The following is a 20,062-nucleotide window of genomic DNA, read 5'->3' as shown; positions in this document are numbered from 1 at the left end:
CGGAATCAACCGAGTGAACCTTCTCTGAACTGCCTCCAAAGCAAGTATATCCTTTCGTAAATATGGAAACCAAAACTGCATGCAGTATTCCAGGTGTGTCCTCACCAATACCCTGTATAGCTGTAGCAAGACTTTCCTGCTTTTATACTCCATCCCCTTTGCAATAAAGGCCAAGATACCATTGGCCTTGCTGTACCTGCATACTAACCTTTTGTGTTTCATGCACAAGTACCCCCAGGTCCCGTTGTGCTGCGGCACTTAGCAATCTTTCTCCATTTAAATAATAACTTGCTCTTTGATTTTTTTTTGCCAAAGTGCATGACCTCACACTTTCCAACATTATAATCCATCTGCCAAATTTTTGCCCACTCACTTAGCCTGTCTGTGTCCTTTTGCAGATTTTTTGTGTCCTCACACATTGCTTTTCCTCCCATCTTTGTATCGTCAGCAAATCTGGCTACATCCACGCTGTTTACCCCACACATGCTGTTTATGTCTGACTCTGTTTCTCTTAAAGGCTGCCTTTTATTCCTGCAGTGCAGATGGGGCCATCCATCATGTTTCAGTTTCGGCTTGTGCATTTGTTGCTATATCATCAGCCAGTAAAAACCATCTTTTTACCCTCTCTAAAACCTTTCATAATTTTAAAAAGTCTAGTAGATTCCCTGATTGTCATTCTCCATTCAGTTGGGGGTGGGTGGTGGTTGGGGGGGGGGGGGGTCTGCTGGGGTGGGGAAGCCTTTCTTCAAACATATCTTGTACCCTTGAATCTAATATTCTTCTTGTAACTAGGTTAGGGTTACCCAAAATGATATAACTTTGGTCTAACAAACGTCTTGCACAAATTCAGCAACACCACCACTTTGCTTTTGTATGCAATGTCCCTTTATATACCTTTGTAAAATCCCATTTGCTGCCTTTCATTGGTTTATTCTACCAGCTTTTAAAGTTCCAAGTATTTGCACCCCTCGATATCTGTTAAAAATCTTGCCGCTTAGGCTACATTAACTTTTACAACACATTTCTACCCTGTCTGTTCTCTTGCAAATCTCTTGCATTCTTCTTCACAATTTACAATACCCCCTAATCAGCAAACGTCTATATTCCTCATGCCTATATCCAAATGATTTGTATATAAATGGAAAGCAAATAAAGGCCCAGAACAGATTACTGGGAGACACCACAACCCACATTCTGCCAATCTGAGAAACATTAATTTACCCCACCCCGCTACTTTCTGCTTTGTCTTCCATAGCTTTCCCTCTTTCCATGCAGCTATATTTCCTTTCATGCTATGTACCTTAATTTTCACAGCAAGTTGCTTATGTGGCAGTTTAACTTATGCCTTCTGAAAATCCATATGTACAACTCCCGTTATATACTAATTTCTTCCAAAAATGTAATTGACATGTCCTGCACCAATGCACTGTCCCCAATTATCCCATTTTTTTCTCAAAGTTCACTAATTGCATTCTGTGTGATGGATTCTGGAAGTTTACCCGCAGCAGTCCTAAAACTAACTAGTTAATAACTTCTTGGGCTTATACCTTTCTCTCTTTTTGATCAAGGGTGTATGTAACGTTTATCACCATTTTGGGACACCTCCTGTTAAGTCTTTGACACCGTTTTCTTTAGTGCCTTTGCTATCTCCTCCTCCCCCCACCCCACTAAGCTCCATCAATATTGAAAGATGCGTACCATCTAAGCGTGGTGGCTTTCCTGGCGTTCGTGGATAGCAATGTGAAGTGGACCTCCCATCTTTTTTTTCTCTCTTTCCCCCTGCCGGCCCGAACGCCGAGTGCTGAAGCCAGTTTTAGCACCCGAACTGCTGCTTCCGATGAGATTACCGAGATTAGCTAACTCAAGTAGTCTGGGACAATCCTAATCTGTAATTCGGTACCATGCCAGGCAGTGCTATTATTGACTGCCATCAGGAGATCGTGCCAATACATAAAAACATGCTTTTGATTTCAGTCTTTGTTTTTGAATATTTCTGACTAAATCATGAAGATTAGTGACACCTCTAACATTTGCCAAAGCTATTAATACATTGACTGTGGATGGGCAATGGCAGACATTTAGAGACCGCATGGATGAAGTACAACAATTGTACATTCCTGTCTGGCGTAAAAATAAAAAGGGGAAGGTGGCTCAACCGTGGCTATCTAGGGAAATCAGGGATAGTATTAAAGCCAAGGAAGTGGCATACAAATTGGCCAGAAATAGCAGCGAACCTGGGGACTGGGAGAAATTTAGAACTCAGCAGAGGAGGACAAAGGGTTTGATTAGGACAGGGAAAATGGAGTACGAGAAGAAGCTTGCAGGGAACATTAAGGCGGATTGCAAAAGTTTCTATAGGTATGTAAAGAGAAAAAGGTTGGTGAAGACAAACGTAGGTCCCCTGCAGTCAGAATCAGGGGAAGTCATAACGGGGAACAAAGAAATGGCGGATCAATTGAACAAGTACTTTGGTTCGGTATTCACTAAGGAGGATACAAACAACCTTCCGGATATAAAAGGGGTCAGAGGGTCTAGTAAGGAAGAGGAACTGAGGGAAATCTTTATTAGTCGGGAAATTGTGTTGGGGAAATTGATGGGATTGAAGGCAGATAAATCCCCAGGGCCTGATGGCCTGCATCCTAGAGTACTTAAGGAGGTGGCCTTGGAAATAGCGGATGCATTGACAGTCATTTTCCAACATTCCATTGACTCTGGATCAGTTCCTATGGAGTGGAGGGTAGCCAATGTAACCCCACTTTTTAAAAAAGGAGGGAGAGAGAAAACAGGGAATTATAGACCGGTCAGCCTGACCTCAGTAGTGGGTAAAATGATGGAATCAATTATTAAGGATGTCATAGCAGTGCATCTGGAAAATGGTGACATGATAGGTCCAAGTCAGCATGGATTTGTGAAAGGGAAATCATGCTTGACAAATCTTCTGGAATTTTTTGAGGATGTTTCCAGTAAAGTGGACAAAGGAGAACCAGTTGATGTGGTATATTTGGACTTTCAGAAGGCTTTCGACAAGGTCCCGCACAAGAGATTAATGTGCAAAGTTAAAGCACATGGGATTGGGGGTAGTGTGCTGACGTGGATTGAGAACTGGTTGTCAGACAGGAAGCAAAGAGTAGGAGTAAACGGGTACTTTTCAGAATGGCAGGCAGTGACTAGTGGAGTGCCGCAAGGTTCTGTGCTGGGGCCCCAGCTGTTTACATTGTACATTAATGATTTAGACGAGGGGATTAAATGCAGTATCTCCAAATTTGCGGATGATACTAAGTTGGGTGGCAGTGTGAGCTGCGAGGAGGATGCTATTAGGCTGCAGAGTGACTTGGATAGGTTAGGTGAGTGGGCAAATGCATGGCAGATGAAGTATAATGTGGATAAATGTGAGGTTATCCACTTTGGTGGTAAAAACAGAGAGACAGACTATTATCTGAATGGTGACAGATTAGGAAAAGGGAAGGTGCAACGAGACCTGGGTGTCATGGTACATCAGTCATTGAAGGTTGGCATGCAGGTACAGCAGGCGGTTAAGAAAGCAAATGGCATGTTGGCCTTCATAGCGAGGGGATTTGAATACAGGGGCAGGGAGGTGTTGCTACAGTTGTACAGGGCCTTGGTGAGGCCACACCTGGAGTATTGTGTACAGTTTTGGTCTCCTAACTTGAGGAAGGACATTCTTGCTATTGAGGGAGTGCAGCGAAGGTTCACCAGACTGATTCCCGGGATGGCGGGACTGACCTATCAAGAAAGATTGGATCAATTGGGCTTGTATTCACTGGAGTTCAGAAGAATGAGAGGGGACCTCATAGAAACGTTTAAAATTCTGACGGGTTTAGACAGGTTAGATGCAGAAAGAATGTTCCCAATGTTGGGGAAGTCCAGAACCAGGGGTCACAGTCTGAGGATAAGGGGTAAGCCATTTAGGACCGAGATGAGGAGAAACTTCTTCACCCAGAGAGTGGTGAACCTGTGGAATTCTCTACCACAGAAAGTAGTTGAGGCCAATTCACTAAATATATTCAAAAGGGAGTTAGATGAAGTCCTTACTACTCGGGGGATCAAGGGTTATGGCGAGAAAGCAGGAAGGGGGTACTGAAGTTTCATGTTCAGCCATGAACTCATTGAATGGCGGTGCAGGCTAGAAGGGCTGAATGGCCTGCTCCTGCACCTATTTTCTATGTTTCTATGTTTCTATAAGAAATAGGAATAAGAAATATGTAAATAACATGCAAAGGGGAGCCTAAAAAAATCCAAAAAATATGATTTAAAAAAAAAGCCTCATCATTTTAAGAATTTCCCAGAAGGTGTCAACATGAATTTGACTTCACTCCTGCTAAAGCTCATTCGTTGTATACAATCAATGTGTGGTGTGAAACTTGGCCATGTGGACCAGGAAGCTTCCAGATCAATCCTTGACCTCAGCTAGGTTATCCAATCACCAGAGAGCAGCAAGGTGACCTGCCTGGACCAGAGTGGGGAAGAATTGAGGTTCCCATATTAGATAGTTAACCAGAAATCCCTGCTGGAGTTGCATACTTGTGGATACCAGGCGAAGAAAGGATAAGGCTCTGCCTCTTCTCTCCGCGTTGAAAGTCTATGTTACTGCCTTAAGGAGAGAAACTGAAAGTTGAAACTTTGGGGAAAAAACACCAAACAACGGCACAAGGAATGTGGACAGATGCACAGGAAGGATTTCCCCTTGTTAAGGCTTTCACATTTTTAATTTTGTGAAAATTGGTCACCTAAAAGTTGGATGTATTAGAAAGCAGGTGTATGTATTCTCTGATTGTCAGCTTTGAATTAAGCCTATTGCATTTGGCTTTATGCTGAAGATAATTTGAAATAACTGTCGTGAATATATGCTTTTTTTTAAAGTGAAATCTTTAAATCCTCACCTACTTCAATAACCAATCCACGTAGGAATATTTCCTGGAGCATATCTTTTCTTGCTAAACTTTTCACTTTCCTGTGCATTTGCAGTCGTTCTTTAACAGTTTTTTTTTTAACTGCCTTTAATCCAGTCAGCACTAGCATCTTAATTTCTACATCTATCAGCTGTACTGAAACATTCCAATGAAAGAAGAACTTGCATTTATATAGTTTGTGTCTTTCATAACCTCGGAATGTTCTTAAGTGCTTCACAGCCAATTAAGTACTTTTGAAGTGTGATCACTGTTGCAATGTAGGGAAATGAGGCAGACAATTTGCTTACAGCAAGCTTCCACAAACAGCAGTGAGATAAATGACCAGACAATCTGTTTTTGGTGGTTTTGGTTAAGGAATAAATGTTGGTCAGGACACCAGGAGAGCTGCCCTGCTCTTCTTTGAATAGTTCTATGGGATCTCCTTTATCCATCTGAGAGAGCAGACTGTTTAACATCTCGTCCAACAGAAGGTACCTTCCAACAGTGCAGCGCTCACTCAATACCACACTGAGCCTAGATTATGTGCTCAGGTCTCTGGAGTGGAACCTCTGACTCTGAGACATGAGCACTACCACTGAGCCAAGGCTGAGTTGCAATTCTCTTTTTTTTTTTTAGACTCTTTAAATAACATCTATCCATGATGGCAGGTGAAATTCCATTTTCGAAGTTCTAGTAACAAAAAGATTTTAGAAAATTTAGTAGGAGTTGGTGTTCCTTGTTCAAAAATGTTTAGCTAATTATTGTCTCTGTTACTTGCGAACTCGCTGAGTGAGAAAGGCGCTGCCTGGAGTGGTTCATAGAAGTTTATGACTGAGAAGAAAGCCAGTCGGCCCATTGTGTCTGTGCCGGATGAAAAAGAACCATCCGGCCTAATCCCACTTTCCAGCTCTTGGTCTTGTAGATTCCAGCCTTGTAGATTATGACACTTCAGGTGCATATCCGAATGCGGTGAGGGTTTCTGCCTCTACCACCCTTTCAGGCAGGGAGTTCCAGACCCTCACCATTCTCTGCGTGACACAAAATCTCTGCTCCTCTCTAAAGCTTCTACCAATTACTTTAAATCTATGCCCCCTGGTTATTAACCTCTCTGCTAAGGGAAACAGGTCCTTCCACTCTACTCTATCTAGGCCCCTCATAATTTTATACAGCTCAAAGAAAATCTCCCCTCAGCCTCCTCTATTCCAAAGAAAGCCATACGGATCAGAAGATGCTAGGTTTGGTTCAGAGTTAGTTGATCTCATTTGGGGTGCTCGTATAATGTCCTTCATCACAAGGCAATTATGGATGACCAAGGCCATTTAGTCTATCTTATTTTATACATTCCCAAAAGACCCTAAATACACCCTAATGTTGCGCCTAGTTGTTTTTTTAAATGTTTCCTGTGTTTTCAAAAAAACAACAGCTTGCCGTTATGTAGCATTTCTAACATGGAGAAATGTTCCGTGGCATTTCGCAGAGTTGTAATTAAAAAATGGATGTCAAGCCAAAGATGATGATAGGAGGTAACAACAGAGAATGCTGGAAATCTCATCGGGCCAGGCAGCATATGTGGAGAGAAACAGAGTTAACGTTTCAGGTCGATGACCTGGTGCTTTGTGGAGCACCTTCGTTCAGCCCAAAAACGTTACCCCAAGCTTCCGATCGCCTGTCACTTTATTTCCCTGCTCCACTCCCACTCTGACCTCTCTGTCCTCGGAATGCTACACTGTTCCAATGAAGCTCAACGTAAGCTCGAGGAACAGCACCTCATCTTTCGTTTAGGCACGTTACAGTCTTCTGGACTCAACATCGAATTCAACAATTTCAGACCGTAACCTCTGCCCATCTTCTGTTCCCTTTCCTCCCTTTGTTTTACAATCATTTCCACCCACCCCCCCGGCCCCTTTTTATTTTTTTCTATTTCCCACGGCAGCTGGTAATTATTCCACCATTCACACTCTATGTAGACTAATCTTTTGTTTGCTAACTTATTCCATTACCATCTCAATTTGGCCCAACATCCCTTTTGGTGTGTCAAATCTCTCCTGCCTTCCACTTTATCAAAGACCTTCCCTTTTGTTCTTTCCTCCCCTCCTGCTTTCAGTGCCCCTGCATTTCCTTCAGCATCTGTTATATTTCAAACTTTACCAGTTCTGATGATGATCGACCTGAAACATTAACTCTGTTTTTCTCCACAGATGCTGCCTGACCCGCTGAGATTTCCAGCATTTTCTGTTTTTATTTCAGATTCCAGCATCGGCAGTATTTTGCTTTTGTATGATGATGGGAGGGTTGGTCAAAGAGGTGGCTTTTATTCCGGTCTTCGAGGAGGAGAGGATCGTGGAGAGATTTTTGTTGGGGGAGGAGAGAGAGAGAACATTCCGATGGTTGTCATGTTTGCTATACTGAAATAACTTAAATGAATCACTATATTAACACTGCCATAACTTGCTCTTGGATACTTCACAGTAACTGCAGCTATGACTGTTATTAGAAGCAGATCAAAGCAATGTTGGTTGTTCAGATATTTAAGTTAAATACTCAAGCTCTTTCAAAAAGCCTTTTTGTGCAAATATTGTACAACTTGGGACTGCTCCATAATATCTTTTTAAAATTTTGTCTACTTCAGCAGTTTGTATTTAGGTGTGTTGTATAAATGTCAGGAGAACTCCCTCTCCATAAATCTTTTGAAAATAGTGCCTCTGAACACCATATGGGAACCCTGCGGGGTTTTGGGAACTAAAGGAAGGCAAGAATAGCTCTCCCATGCTGTGGCTCAGCATTGTTGATGGGCAGAACAGAGAACACAGATGGGCAAGTTCCTGCCTCTTTGCAGTTTGGGCCAGGTGGCTGACGTCAAGCGCTGTATTAATTTTTAAATATTAGTTTGAGTAGGAAAGCCTAATATCCCCAAGAAGGACTAGCAGTGCAGGGCCAGTAAGGTCAAGGTGGGAGCAGGACTGGGAAGAGAGAAGACCCGAGTGGCTGCCATTACAGGGAGATGAAGAAACCCGAGTCCGGTGGAGCAATCAATTGCTAAAGGAGCACAGGGATCATCGTTGTCTGGAAAAGTAATGGCATTGATCATGTGATTCCCAAAGAAGTTTCAAATTGCTAGAAGGTGATGCATACTCTGGGCCAATGGAATGGTCAGACAATAATAGACCGGTAGATCTCCTGTGATGTTGCTCACAATGAGTGTGTGCCCCAATCTCTGTGTTGTGTGCCGTGAGCTTTGTCTTTCTTGGTCCCCCTTTATTTCATTATTTATCTATCCCTCCATCCCCTCCTCCGATTTTCTTTCTGCTCCTTGATTTGTTTGTGATCTTTTATCTTCCTTGTGTCTCTTTGGTTGCCCTAATCTGTATCACCAGTATCTTTCTATATCGCCATCTCTTCTAAAAATGTGTCGCTACCTTGACTTGTTACCTGTAGGTATGGCTGTCCTTCATTAACCCCTCACTCCCTATTATTTTTTTGTGTGTATGATTATCTCTCTAACAATTCTATCTTGCAATCTGTGTTGTATATTATGAACATTTGTCTACGCCCTGTTTTTTTTAAACCGGTGCCTTGCCTTCTCTCCTTTCTTGAAGTGTTTGTTTCCCCATCTGTTTTCGAAATGCCTGTCTCTATCTCACAACCGGAGCTCGCTCTTTCTACCCAACCCTCCCCTGGCTTCTGATGATCTCTGCCATGCATGCAATCTTTCTGTAGCTTTTATTAAAATATGACACGAGCCATAAATCAATGGATCTAAAATTCAGTCTGTCTCTAGACTCTTGACACCCTTATCTGTACTTTTTGTGTTGTGCATTCCTTGCAACTTTTTACGCCTTGAGCTCCCTTTGGGAAAACGACAAATTTGCCCAGCCACAGTGGGTGGTAGCTGGGAAGGGTGAGCGCCTCTACGTGAAGGTCATTGCTAGAGGGAAAATAAGGGAAGCTGTTAATATACCCACCAAACCTACTGCATCTGGATTATCAACACAGTTAGACTGTTTAAGTCATGTTAGTACGGTTTGATTCTAAGCAAGAGAATGGGAATCCTTTGTATACTAAGAATGGAAGAAAAACTACAAAAATAAGGTTGTGTTGATTGAAATTTGTAACGTATGTTTATTAGTGAGGTCATGTCAGCCAGGGTAAAATGAGTCTTATTAAATGTCGTGTTTGGCTGTTTTTTCTTTTTCATCACCAGCTTTCAATATAGATCTGTTATCAACATCCCAGTTGAGGCTTTTGCATTGTGATACCAAAAAGTTATAGAAATTTGCTGTCTAATGGCTGAACAAAAGAGGGTCACCTTCACTACAATAGCTTTTTAAAATTAGAGGCTGATAAGTGCTTTTGAAACCTGGCAGTGAATTGTGTGGAAATGACCTGTTTGATCGACAAGCTGTGTTTGCAGCTGTTTAATCCATTGCTGCTGTTGACCATGTCCTGGAAACACAAGATTGGGCCTGAAAATCAATGGCTGCACTCAAAAAAAAAAAATTTAACTTGTTCTTCCAGAAAGATTTGGACAGGGGATGTCATTGGACTGATTTTATTAGATTGTAACTGTACCTTGTTTCTCTGTCAGACTGTTACTGGAAATGGCACGGTAGGAAGTGTACTGTCAGCTTGTTGTTGCCAGGCTAGTCTGCAGGATCAAAGGCTAGCCAGAAACCTTTGTCCAAGATTCACCAAGATACGTTTTTTTTCAATGCAACAACAATCCAGTGTGTCTTGTTTTATGTTGCAATGTATAAACAGTAGTGTTTTTTTTTGGTGGGGGGAAGGGGCAACAAGAGGAAATGAGTTGAAAATAGTCCAGAGTTGAAATGTGCAGAATCCCAAACTTGATGCTACTCAAAAACCAAAACAGTCTGAAGTCTTGGCAAGTGAAAACGCTCTGCTTCTTGTTTGAAGGGAGGGAAAAAGGCAGAAAAAGAAAAGACTTGCATTTATATAGCACCTTTCACAACCTCAGGAAGTCCCAACGCACTTTACAATCAATGAAGTACTTTTGGAGTGTAGTCACAGTTGTAATGTAAGAAACACGACAGCTAATTTGCGCACAGCAAGCTCCCACAAACGGCAATGTGATAATGACCAGATAATCTGTTTTTTGTGATGTAGATTGAGGGATAAATATTGGCCAGGACACCAGGGAGAACTCCCCTGCTCTTCTTCAAAATAGTGCCATGGGATCTTTTACGTCCACCTGAGAGAGAGCAGACGGGGCCTCGGTTTAATGCCTCATTCCAAAGACGTCACCTCCGACAGTGCAGCACTCCCTCAGCACTGCACTGGAATGTTAGCCTAGATATATGTGCTCCAGTCTCTGGAGTGGGACTTGAACCCACAATCTTCTGACTAAGAGGCGAGAGTGGGACCCACTGAGCCACGGCTGACTCCACATGAAGGAGATTACATGCAAGGATATTGGTCAATCATTTTACTGTAAACTTGCCAGCAGGAAAAAGTACAATAAATATGTTTTCCCTGTCATGCTATCCTTAGCACATATTTCCATTCTCTGTCCTTTTGGTTCGGTTTTAAAAAATATCTCTCCCCAACCTTTTACACTTCTATATGCTTTCCTGTCACTAACCACCCCCTCCTGTGACATCTCCCATACAGTAACTATGCTGCTAACATGTCTGCTTTGGTCATTGAACAATTGCCTGAATCATATTTGAGTTTTTTTTATCTGATGACCATAAGTAGCATAGTACTGATCCCTCACACTGGCAAGCGGTTTCTGTAAATTAGTATTACCTAAGCTTAACAAAATGTTCCAGTTTGAGAAAGGAGCACAGCCCTAAATAGAGCCTTCAGTAAATACAGAAAACCACCTATTTGAATTTACAATTCGGACTACATTGTATGGGTTTACTCAAATTATGTGTGGATCTACAGCTTTCTTCAGTGGTGCGAATATTCAATTCTGACTCAACAACCGCAATCACATTAACAGCATTCCCACCTGTTTTACAGATATAACCTTCTAAAGCTACTCCAGAAATTTGGAAAAGTAAAGCAATTTGACTTTCTGTTTCACAAATCGGGTCCACTTGAGGGGCAGCCTAGGGGCTACTGCTTTGTCAACTTTGAGACAAAAGAGGTAGGTATTTTTTTCCAACAGTAATATTGTTTTGGGGCCACTAAAGATTCAGATCAATCATGGCTTTTTAATTCATTACTTATGTTGGTTCTACTTACTTGGAATTAGAGAAGTCTGGTTCGTAATACTGTTGTGTACCCGGACTTATAACTATTAATGCAATTAAATTTTATGTGAAACCCCAATCCAAGAAGTGCTCCAATGTTATTTAACTAGGGAGCTGCATCGTTTTTTTTCCAAATACCTGCTTTATGTGCATATTTAATGTCATTCATTTCAGCCATCATATTTACAGTGTAATTTTAATTTCTCATCCACCCATCTTCTCACCATGTTCTTCAATCCCTTCTCTTGCCACAGATCTATCCAGTTGTCTCTTCCACCCACTTATTATTCACATTAGTGGCCTTCCTAAATAACTTGCCAGCCTATTGCCTCCGACTTCACTCTCATTTTATTAGTTCCCCAGTATTGGAACAATTTGCCTAAAACAACTTTGCCAATCACCCCTCATAATCCTGAAAACTTAATTAATTCGATAAAGTTTCGGACATTAGTTGATTAAGTAGGTCACACACTCTGTTGTGGCTTAACTTGTAATGAAATGGCTCATACCAGGAAATTTAAAAAAAGCAACACAGCTCCCAGCTTTGAGAACAACCAGCAAGATGACTTGTACAGACTTCTGTAGACAGTCCCTGCTGCAATAGCATTTCCATACCATTGCAAGGGAGGAGGAGAATTAAGAATGAATGTACAACATCTTGGTAATTAAATATTAAGTTTAATTAGCCAAATACCATCTTCGCCTACAGCATATACTGTATGCTTTCTAATTTGTAATGACTTGATGCTTGAAACTTGCTGCTTTAATATTACTCCCTTAGAACTTTTTGAATTAAGATTAATTTTTGTTAATGTTTATTACTTCAGTGGCAAAAAAAAAATTCAACTAGCTACCTACTCTTTCAAACCTCACTTTTGAGTAGTGTGTTGGTAATGAGATTTTATTTTTGACTTAATTCCAGTATTAAATGTTAAACTAGATGTAATATAAAATTCACAATCTGTGGATGTTTGAAAATGAATGCATTCATAAAATATTTATATAGAAACTGGTTCCTTTTTATATTTGTCACAAACCACTCGTATATAAGTTTGGAGATTCTGTAAACCATTGGTTTGGAAATGGTTTCAAATATTAGAACACAAGTAGCAGCAAAGGAAATTAAAGACCAGATGACCTTTGCAGTGAACATGAGGAAAATCTCCTCAGCAAGTCTGTTTACCAGTCAACTGTACAGCCCTTAATAATTGGTGACCCTAGGTGCCCTCCCTCAGGTATTTTTTTTCGATTGACTTCACTTCCTCTCCATGCTAATAAGATGTATTTAGCATTTTCCTTCAAAGAAAAAAAACGTCAAATCAAAACCAGCTTTGGCTGCGGAGGACAACCAGTCTTGTTTTGAATATTGATTTATGTTTACCATATTGTTTAAATGAGACTTGTTAGTTATGTTGTTTGCACATTCTAGACCTGTTTTCAACAAGTGTAGGTACAAAAAGCCTGTTGTGTTTAAAAGCAAAAGATACGATTCACTCGCTTGCAGTCAAGTTATTAGGGTTGTGTATGTTGCAGGAGTGGATCCCAATGTTTTGTAAGGTAGAGTATTTGGGACTGACCTGTCATATCCTTTGAGCCCTATTAAGAAATGCCTTCAGTTGCTTCTTGACCCAATTTATACTATTTGCCTCAATAGTCTTCTCTGGTGACTTACTGCACCAGTTTTTTTACTAACATCTTTTGTATGAAAACATTCTTCAAGAAGTCGCGTTTCCCACATTACAACAGTGACTATACTCCAAAAGTACTTCATTGACTGTCAAGCGCTTTGAGATGTCCGGTCATGAAAGGTGCTATATAAATGCAAGTCTTTTAGTATTAAGAACATTGCCTTGATTAGCATTGTCAGTCCTTCAGACTTCTGGAAATTATAATTTGGTCACCTTAAAGACTTTTTTCCAAAGAAAACAACCTGAACTTCCTTTCATTTAGAACTTCGATTCCTCATTCCTGGAATTATCTGGGTTGGTTGCCCGGGGGCAACAAGCGGTTAAAATATTTAAGATGGCATTTGTCTAATTATAATTATATGTTGCCTATTTACAAAGACTATCACAGCATAGAAATAGGCCATTTGGTTCATCAAGTTGGTGGTTATTCCTCTACCTTGCTCTCCATACCCTTTTAATATTTTTTTTCAAGCAATTATCTAATTTTTTTAAAAGCATTTTTGAAATTTGACTCAACAATGGTCTGTGACAGCGCATTCTACATTGTAACCACTGCCTGAGTAAAGAAATAGTTTCTATCCTCCCTTTTAATACCTTTTGTGATCACATTAAATTCTTGCCCGCTTGTTAACTGTCTTGCTAAGCTGTAGAAACAATCTATTGCTATTACCTTTATCATAGCCCTTCATAATCCTGAAGCCCTTTATTGGGTAACACTTTAAACTTTGCAGCTTTAGTAAAAAAAAGCCCAAACTTCTCAAGTCTCTTCATAACTCTATCTCCTCATCCTTGGTAACATCCGAGTGAACCTACAATGCACCTTTCCTATTACTTTTATATCCTTCCTATTCTAGGGTTCCCAGAACTGTACTTCCAAGTACAATCTAACTAAGGTCTTGTACAATTCCAATATTACCACCTTGCTTTTGTATTCTATACCTCAAGACATACCATGGATTCAATGATCTTTTTATGGCCTTGTGTACTTGTGTTGGCCCCCTTTTTTAAGGACCTGTGTATTTGCTTTCAATATTCTTCCTTCAAAATGTATTACTTCACATTATTTTACATTGAACTGCATCTGCCCATTCTCTGACCCATTCTATACCATTGTCTTTCTTTGTCCTCTTACAATATTTCACAACCTACAGTGCAATTTGGGGTCATTAGCAAATTTCAGTATTGGTCCACCAATCCCTAAATTCAGATAATTTATTTATGTAGTAAATAAGAGCAGATCCTACACCGATCCATGTGAAACACTACTTGGCACGTCTTTCCAGTCACAGAAAGTTTGTTACTCTTACCCTCCAACTACTTCTTCATGTGGCTACATTCCCTTTAACTCCATGGGCCATTATCTTTGCCGTCAGTCTCTTGTGTGGTACCTTTTTAAATGATTTTTAAAAATCCATATCAACCATATGTTGTACCAGATCAACAAAATTTTATTTTTTCTATTCTCTGTCATTTTTTCAAAGAATTCTATAAGGTTGATCAAGCACAACCTTTGGACATCTGTGCTAAGTCGCAATGATTCCAGTTTCTCCACCTGCTTAGTAATGTCTCGATGAGCAGTTTACCAACAACTGAGGTTGGACTAACTGGGCTATAATTTTCTGGCTTACCTCCGTTTTGAAGGACTCTAGCACAATTTACCGTTGTCCAAGTATTTTGGAAAATTATATTCCGCCTCTGCTATTTCTTGACCAGTTTCTCAATGGACGAATGTGAGCCAGCAGAATCCAGGTGATTTGTCTACCTTGAGTAACTTCTTTATGTCTGTCTCTTTATTAAATAGTATCCACCAACTGTTCTCCAATACCCAATATCCACTTCCTCTAAAAACTGAGGCGTTGTATTTGCTTATTATGTCTGCCATCACCTACTCTTCACAACAAGCTTGCCACTTTTGTCTCTTAACGTTCCTATCAGATTATCTTCTTACCACTATGCATTGGCAAGTTCTTCAATTTTTAATGTTGAGAGATTAAAAACAAATGAGCTCATGAATTACTAGCTGCTGGCCCCGTGAGCTCTAGGCCACGGATATCCAGGGTGCTGGTTCTTTTGCATTTCTTTCGCACTGGCTGTTTGTTCCAAAATTTCTAATTTTAAAAACATACTGGCTGCAGCTTCACCTTTTTAAATGGTGAAAGTGGCATCTTGGCAGAATTAGAAGTTTAGCATTGGTGGTCCAGTCGGGATGATTTCTATTGGATTTGTTTTGTGATGATGACTAAAAGCAGCATTGCATAAAGCCTACTACTTAACTATTCTCAAGTTCTCTACATTGAGCAGCTCCACTGAGAAAAATGGCTTGATCCCTAAGCTGACAAAGCAAGCTGATTTGCGAGTCCATTAAGAAACTTGCTGTACTGGCCTTAAGCCCTGATCCAAAATCTGCATGTTATAGGCTGAATGGTTATTTTGCTCTGGGGATAGGTCTGAGATTAAGTAACTGTAGTATTTAAAATTAGCAGGATAGATAATGTATAGATTCCAAGTGGAGTCAGCATAGATGATCTTTTATAAACTCGATTCTAGAGTCTAATTTTAATACTGTCTCGTGCACCGTTCAGAATATACTTAATATAAAATAGCAGTTGAGCTGGAGTGTTGTATATCTGGCCTGGAGTATATCCAAGCTGTAACAATTAAGGGGGTTAAGATGACATCCTAAACAGTGATTGCACCTCAAGTGGCTTGTAAATGTTGTCTGAGTAGCATGATTCTGTTGCAGCTCACGACTGGAGTGTGTTGTATAATCAAAATGGTTGGGTTATTTCTATACTTGCAATAGTTCCTGCACTGGAAAGTACACTGAAAGTAGCCGTCTGAGGATGCTGGCGATTGTCACCTGTCCAGATTGAGTTAGCATTCTGTCTAATGAAAGTTTTCAGATATAATCCATCATATGGCACATGGCTAGTGGTTGAGGAATGGTGTTGGGACATAAAAAATTTGCTTTGATCATTTTTTTTCATTAACTAAAAGTCATGTGTTTGATTTAGTTTACAATAGTTCAACCTCCAATTGGATTTTTTTCAATAATTATTTAGTAATTATCATTGTAATCAAAACATTATATTATAGTTCTAGGAAATACTGAAGTTGTTTTAAAATACTAAATGATATAGCCCTCAATAAATTTTACATGAATACATTTTCAGCTTACTTTTGTTTTTCTTATCACATTTGAATCATTTTTGTTTCTGAAACCATCTGTCAAAACACTTCCTGGGTAAATTTATAAAATGCCTTCTTGTAGGGTACTGCTAAAAATTTTGGATCTGTACAGAGCTACACAATTCCTGCCATTCCTCAATATATTTTTGCACTTTCATCTACTAGAAAGATAGAACTTGCATTTATACGCTCCTTTAATGACTTCAGGACGTCTTAAAGCACTTTACAGCCAATGAAGTGCTTTTGAAGTGTAGTCACTGTTGTAATGTAGGAAACACAGCAGCCAATTTATGCATAGCAAGGTCCAGAAGCAGCAGTGAAATAGATGATCTTGTTTTAGGTGTTGACTCAGGGATAAATATTGGCTAGTACACTGGGAGAACTCCCGTGTTCTTCAGATAGTGCCATGGAATCTTCTACGTCCATCTGAGAGGACCTTGGTTTAACGTCTCATCTGAAAGACTGCACCTCCGACAGTGCAGCACTACCTTAGTAATGCACTGAGGTGCCAGCATAGATTATGTATTCAAATCTCTGGAGTGGGACTTGAACCATCGACTTTCAGGCTCTTGAGGCAAGCGTGCTACCACTGAGCCAAGGCTGACACCTACTAAACCTAGAGTTATTCAAATAAATTATACATCAGTGTTGAGGTTTTTAAGAAACAAATGTTGTCTATTCAAACACTATTAACTTAGTTTCCCCCTTGTTTTATTTTTCTAGGAAGCCGAGCGAGCCATTCAGTGCTTAAATGGCAAGCTTGCTCTCTCTAAGAAACTGGTAGTGCGTTGGGCACATGCACAAATGAAGGTGAATACTATTGTTGAACTTTTCTCAATTTGTCATAAACATATAAAAGTCTTATCCTGTAGATTTTTGAGAAGGGATTTGAGATTTAAAAGTGCAGTCTTTTGGTTTGCTTTTCTGGGCTATAATTTTAGTCACTGAGTGCTTACATTAACCCTTACCATGCTGAATGAACAGAAGCCCCATATGGTTAGCACTAAGTGCTGTAATATGTGCCTTTAAACAATCCAGGTCTTTTCTTCAACCCTCTTGTCTGTACATTACCTACTTCAGGTTTTAATTTTGTAAGCATTTCTGATATCTATCCAAAAATAAAATTACAATTCATACCTAAAGTATCAGTTTGACATCCCATCCTTAACCTTGCCAACATTTTAACTACTTCAGGTCTATCTGTTAGCTAAATTTCTATTTTTGATGTTGGAAGATACTTGTACCCGAACATAGGATTACATAGAATATACGGCACAGAAACGGACTATTCGGCCCAACCAGTCCATGTGGCGTTTATGCTTCACTAGAACCTCCTTCCTTCCATCTTTCCTCGTCTAACTCTTATCAGCATAACCCTCTACTCCCATCCCCCTTATATGGTTATCTTACCTCCCCTTAAACAGTCTGAGTTAGAAGCGATTTGTAAGTAGGTGGGGGGGGGGGGTGGGAGGAGGGAGGAGGGAGGAGGGAGGAGGGAGGAGGGAGGAGGGAGGAGGGAGGAGGGAGGAGGGAGGAGGAAGGAGGAAGGAGGAAGGAGGGAGGAGAGGAGATGTGCCGGTACTCTTGTCTAGTGTCTCATGGACAGAACATTTCACTAGTGAAATATATGTGGAAATTTAGTCATTGTGGAAAGTTCTACCCAAAATGCACAGTTTGTCAGTACTGTCATCTGTCCAACAGCTGTGATGAACAAATTGTAGAATGCAGCAGTGCATTATACTGACTGTAGCGCACTGCTGTCTGGTGTATACCAAAGTGAGTAAGTTCAGACAAGGCTTTCATTGCAATCAATTTTCAGATTAAAACTGTTGAGGTAAGAACATGGGAATATGTCACAATGAGTTGTGTAGCTGGTCAGCGATCTGAGTCTGCATTGTGGTGGGTGGTGGAGGGGAGGAGAAAGGGGGAACTGGTCTTGTACCTTAAATCAATAGTGTTTTCAAAATTGATTAATTCTGGTTCTTAAAAGGTTAACTCAGATGAAATGGAGAAAGCAAGAGAGCAGCTCTAGTTCCTTTCAACAGACTCCCAGCAAAGATTGTTTTTGTCATGTTCAGTATTGTTGATTGCAGCAGTCATATAGGCTGATTAATTTATCGAACTATGCTAATTTCTGTTTGAATGCTGTCGTAAATAATGGGGAACATTGTATAGAGTTCTAATTATGACCTATAACTTGGGTATGTTGGGGATCCTGGCTATTTTCATGAAAATTGCATGGGTAAGGAGCAGTTAACAGCTGCAGGACATTTCAAAAGTTCCGCCTGGAAAGTAAGTTTGAACAACTGCCAAATAAAACATTTCTGAGGAAGCCAAGTGTGCTGATGCTGTTTCAGGAGGCCCTACAATGCCAGACTAGGAGCAGGGACCCTAACTTTCATATTTCAGGGTGGGGAAGCCAACAGCTAAATTCAAAATTCTAGCCTCCATTTTGATAACTATTGTAACTAGTTTTTTATATCTTTTGCTTAAACACTCAGATGTCAATTTCAGTTAGACACATCATTATGGTGTCTTTACTCATTCATTAATTGTGTTCTACCTATTTTTTTTCTTTTGTAAATGTTCCAAAATAATTATATGCTAGATAACGATAGACACTCTTTAACACTGCAATCTGTTCAGCAATTGTGTACGCAACTAATACCCTATGTACAGTGGGAGATTATTACTTCACAGACCAGGAGTAAAAGTAATGTCCTAGCTCTTATGTGTATAAAGCTAAACATTGTTGCTTAATACATTTGCCTTATCCAAAAGCAACAAAGGAAGCAGTGAGAAATGATACATAACTTAGGATATATGATATCCAGTGGATTACACATACATAATTTTAGTTAAATTTAGCCAACTCTATTTAGAATACACCTCTCATAATTATTAAAAGTCAGGGCTCAATGCAGATCATGGATGTTTTCCGAGCAAGGATACCAAATGCATTTCTGTGGGGATACTTAAGCCAATAGTCTAATCTGATCAGTAGTCACTTGCTCACTAAGGCAGGAGGAGACAGTTCAGCAATAGCACTGGTGAAGAGCTAGCCAATTACATATTTGTAGATCAGCACAATCCTCCAAATGCCCCATACATACTTTACAATCTCTCCTTTTTCACATCTAATCGTATTACAAAATGCATGTAATCTTGTAGATTTTTGAATGATATACAAATTGTACATAAACATGCACACCATATATAATCGCATTGTGTAGAGATTTAAATCCATCAAATACCCATTGACTTTTAAGAGTAGTTTGAGTTACTGTACCACCATGCCAATTTGACATTCAGTGCAGCTTCAGAATCACCTGCTGTTTAATTATGCATGATTGCCATTTACCTAGAGGTGCATGAACATAATGTTCTACTCAGTCAACTTGATCTGAACATGGATGAATATATGCATTCCAGTAATGTGAATGCAGCTTTTTCCCAAGAAATTCTGTGTTTGAGAACTCGCAGGGAGCACAGGTTGGAAATCAGGTATTGTATCCCTACCTCTGATCTGCACTTCCTTCAAGTACTGCTTTCTTGCTGGAAGCACAGGATTGTGCTTGTATTGCTACTTTCATGTCACTTGTTTGCAGATCTATATTGGTTGCCATGGACAATTGTTAGGTTCTGGAAGCTCAGTGCCGGCGCCATATGTAGACCTGTGAATGTTTAACCCTTTTGAGAACTGTGGTACCATTTCTATACCAAAGTAAATGTAACTAGCAGAGTGTACAAGGAAGAACCAGTGGATGTGGTGTATTTGGACTTTCAAAAGGCTTTTGACAAGGTCCCGCACAAGAGATTGGTGTGCAAAATCAAAGTGCATGGTGTTGGGGGTAATGTACTGACGTGGATAGAGAACTGGTTGGCAGACGGGAAGCAGAGAGTCGGGATAAACGAGTCCTTTTCAGAATGGCAGGCAGTGACTAGTGGAGTGTCGCAGGGCTCAGTGCTGGGACCCCAGCTCTTTACAATATACATTAACGATTTAGATGAAAGAATAGAGTGTAATATCTCCAAGTTTGCAGATGACACTAAATTG

The 20,062-nt window shown here is 40.2% G+C and overlaps 1 protein-coding gene across 1 annotated transcript in view; it reads left to right on the top strand.

The window, feature by feature from the left end:
- Nucleotides 1-20,062, top strand: part of rbm18 (RNA binding motif protein 18) — a 47,939-nt gene that overhangs the window by 17,115 nt on the left and 10,762 nt on the right. Inside the window, exons 3-4 of the mRNA XM_070863403.1 lie at nucleotides 10,896-11,022; nucleotides 16,729-16,815. Of these exons, the coding sequence (XP_070719504.1) occupies nucleotides 10,896-11,022; nucleotides 16,729-16,815 (214 nt within the window). The remainder of the gene's footprint in view (nucleotides 1-10,895; nucleotides 11,023-16,728; nucleotides 16,816-20,062) is intronic.

The sequence above is a fragment of the Pristiophorus japonicus genome, chromosome 20, assembly GCF_044704955.1.
Source record: "Pristiophorus japonicus isolate sPriJap1 chromosome 20, sPriJap1.hap1, whole genome shotgun sequence".
NCBI lineage: Eukaryota > Metazoa > Chordata > Chondrichthyes > Pristiophoridae > Pristiophorus > Pristiophorus japonicus.
Note: the sequence above shows the minus strand (reverse complement) of the source record. Positions and strands in the feature narration are given on the sequence as shown.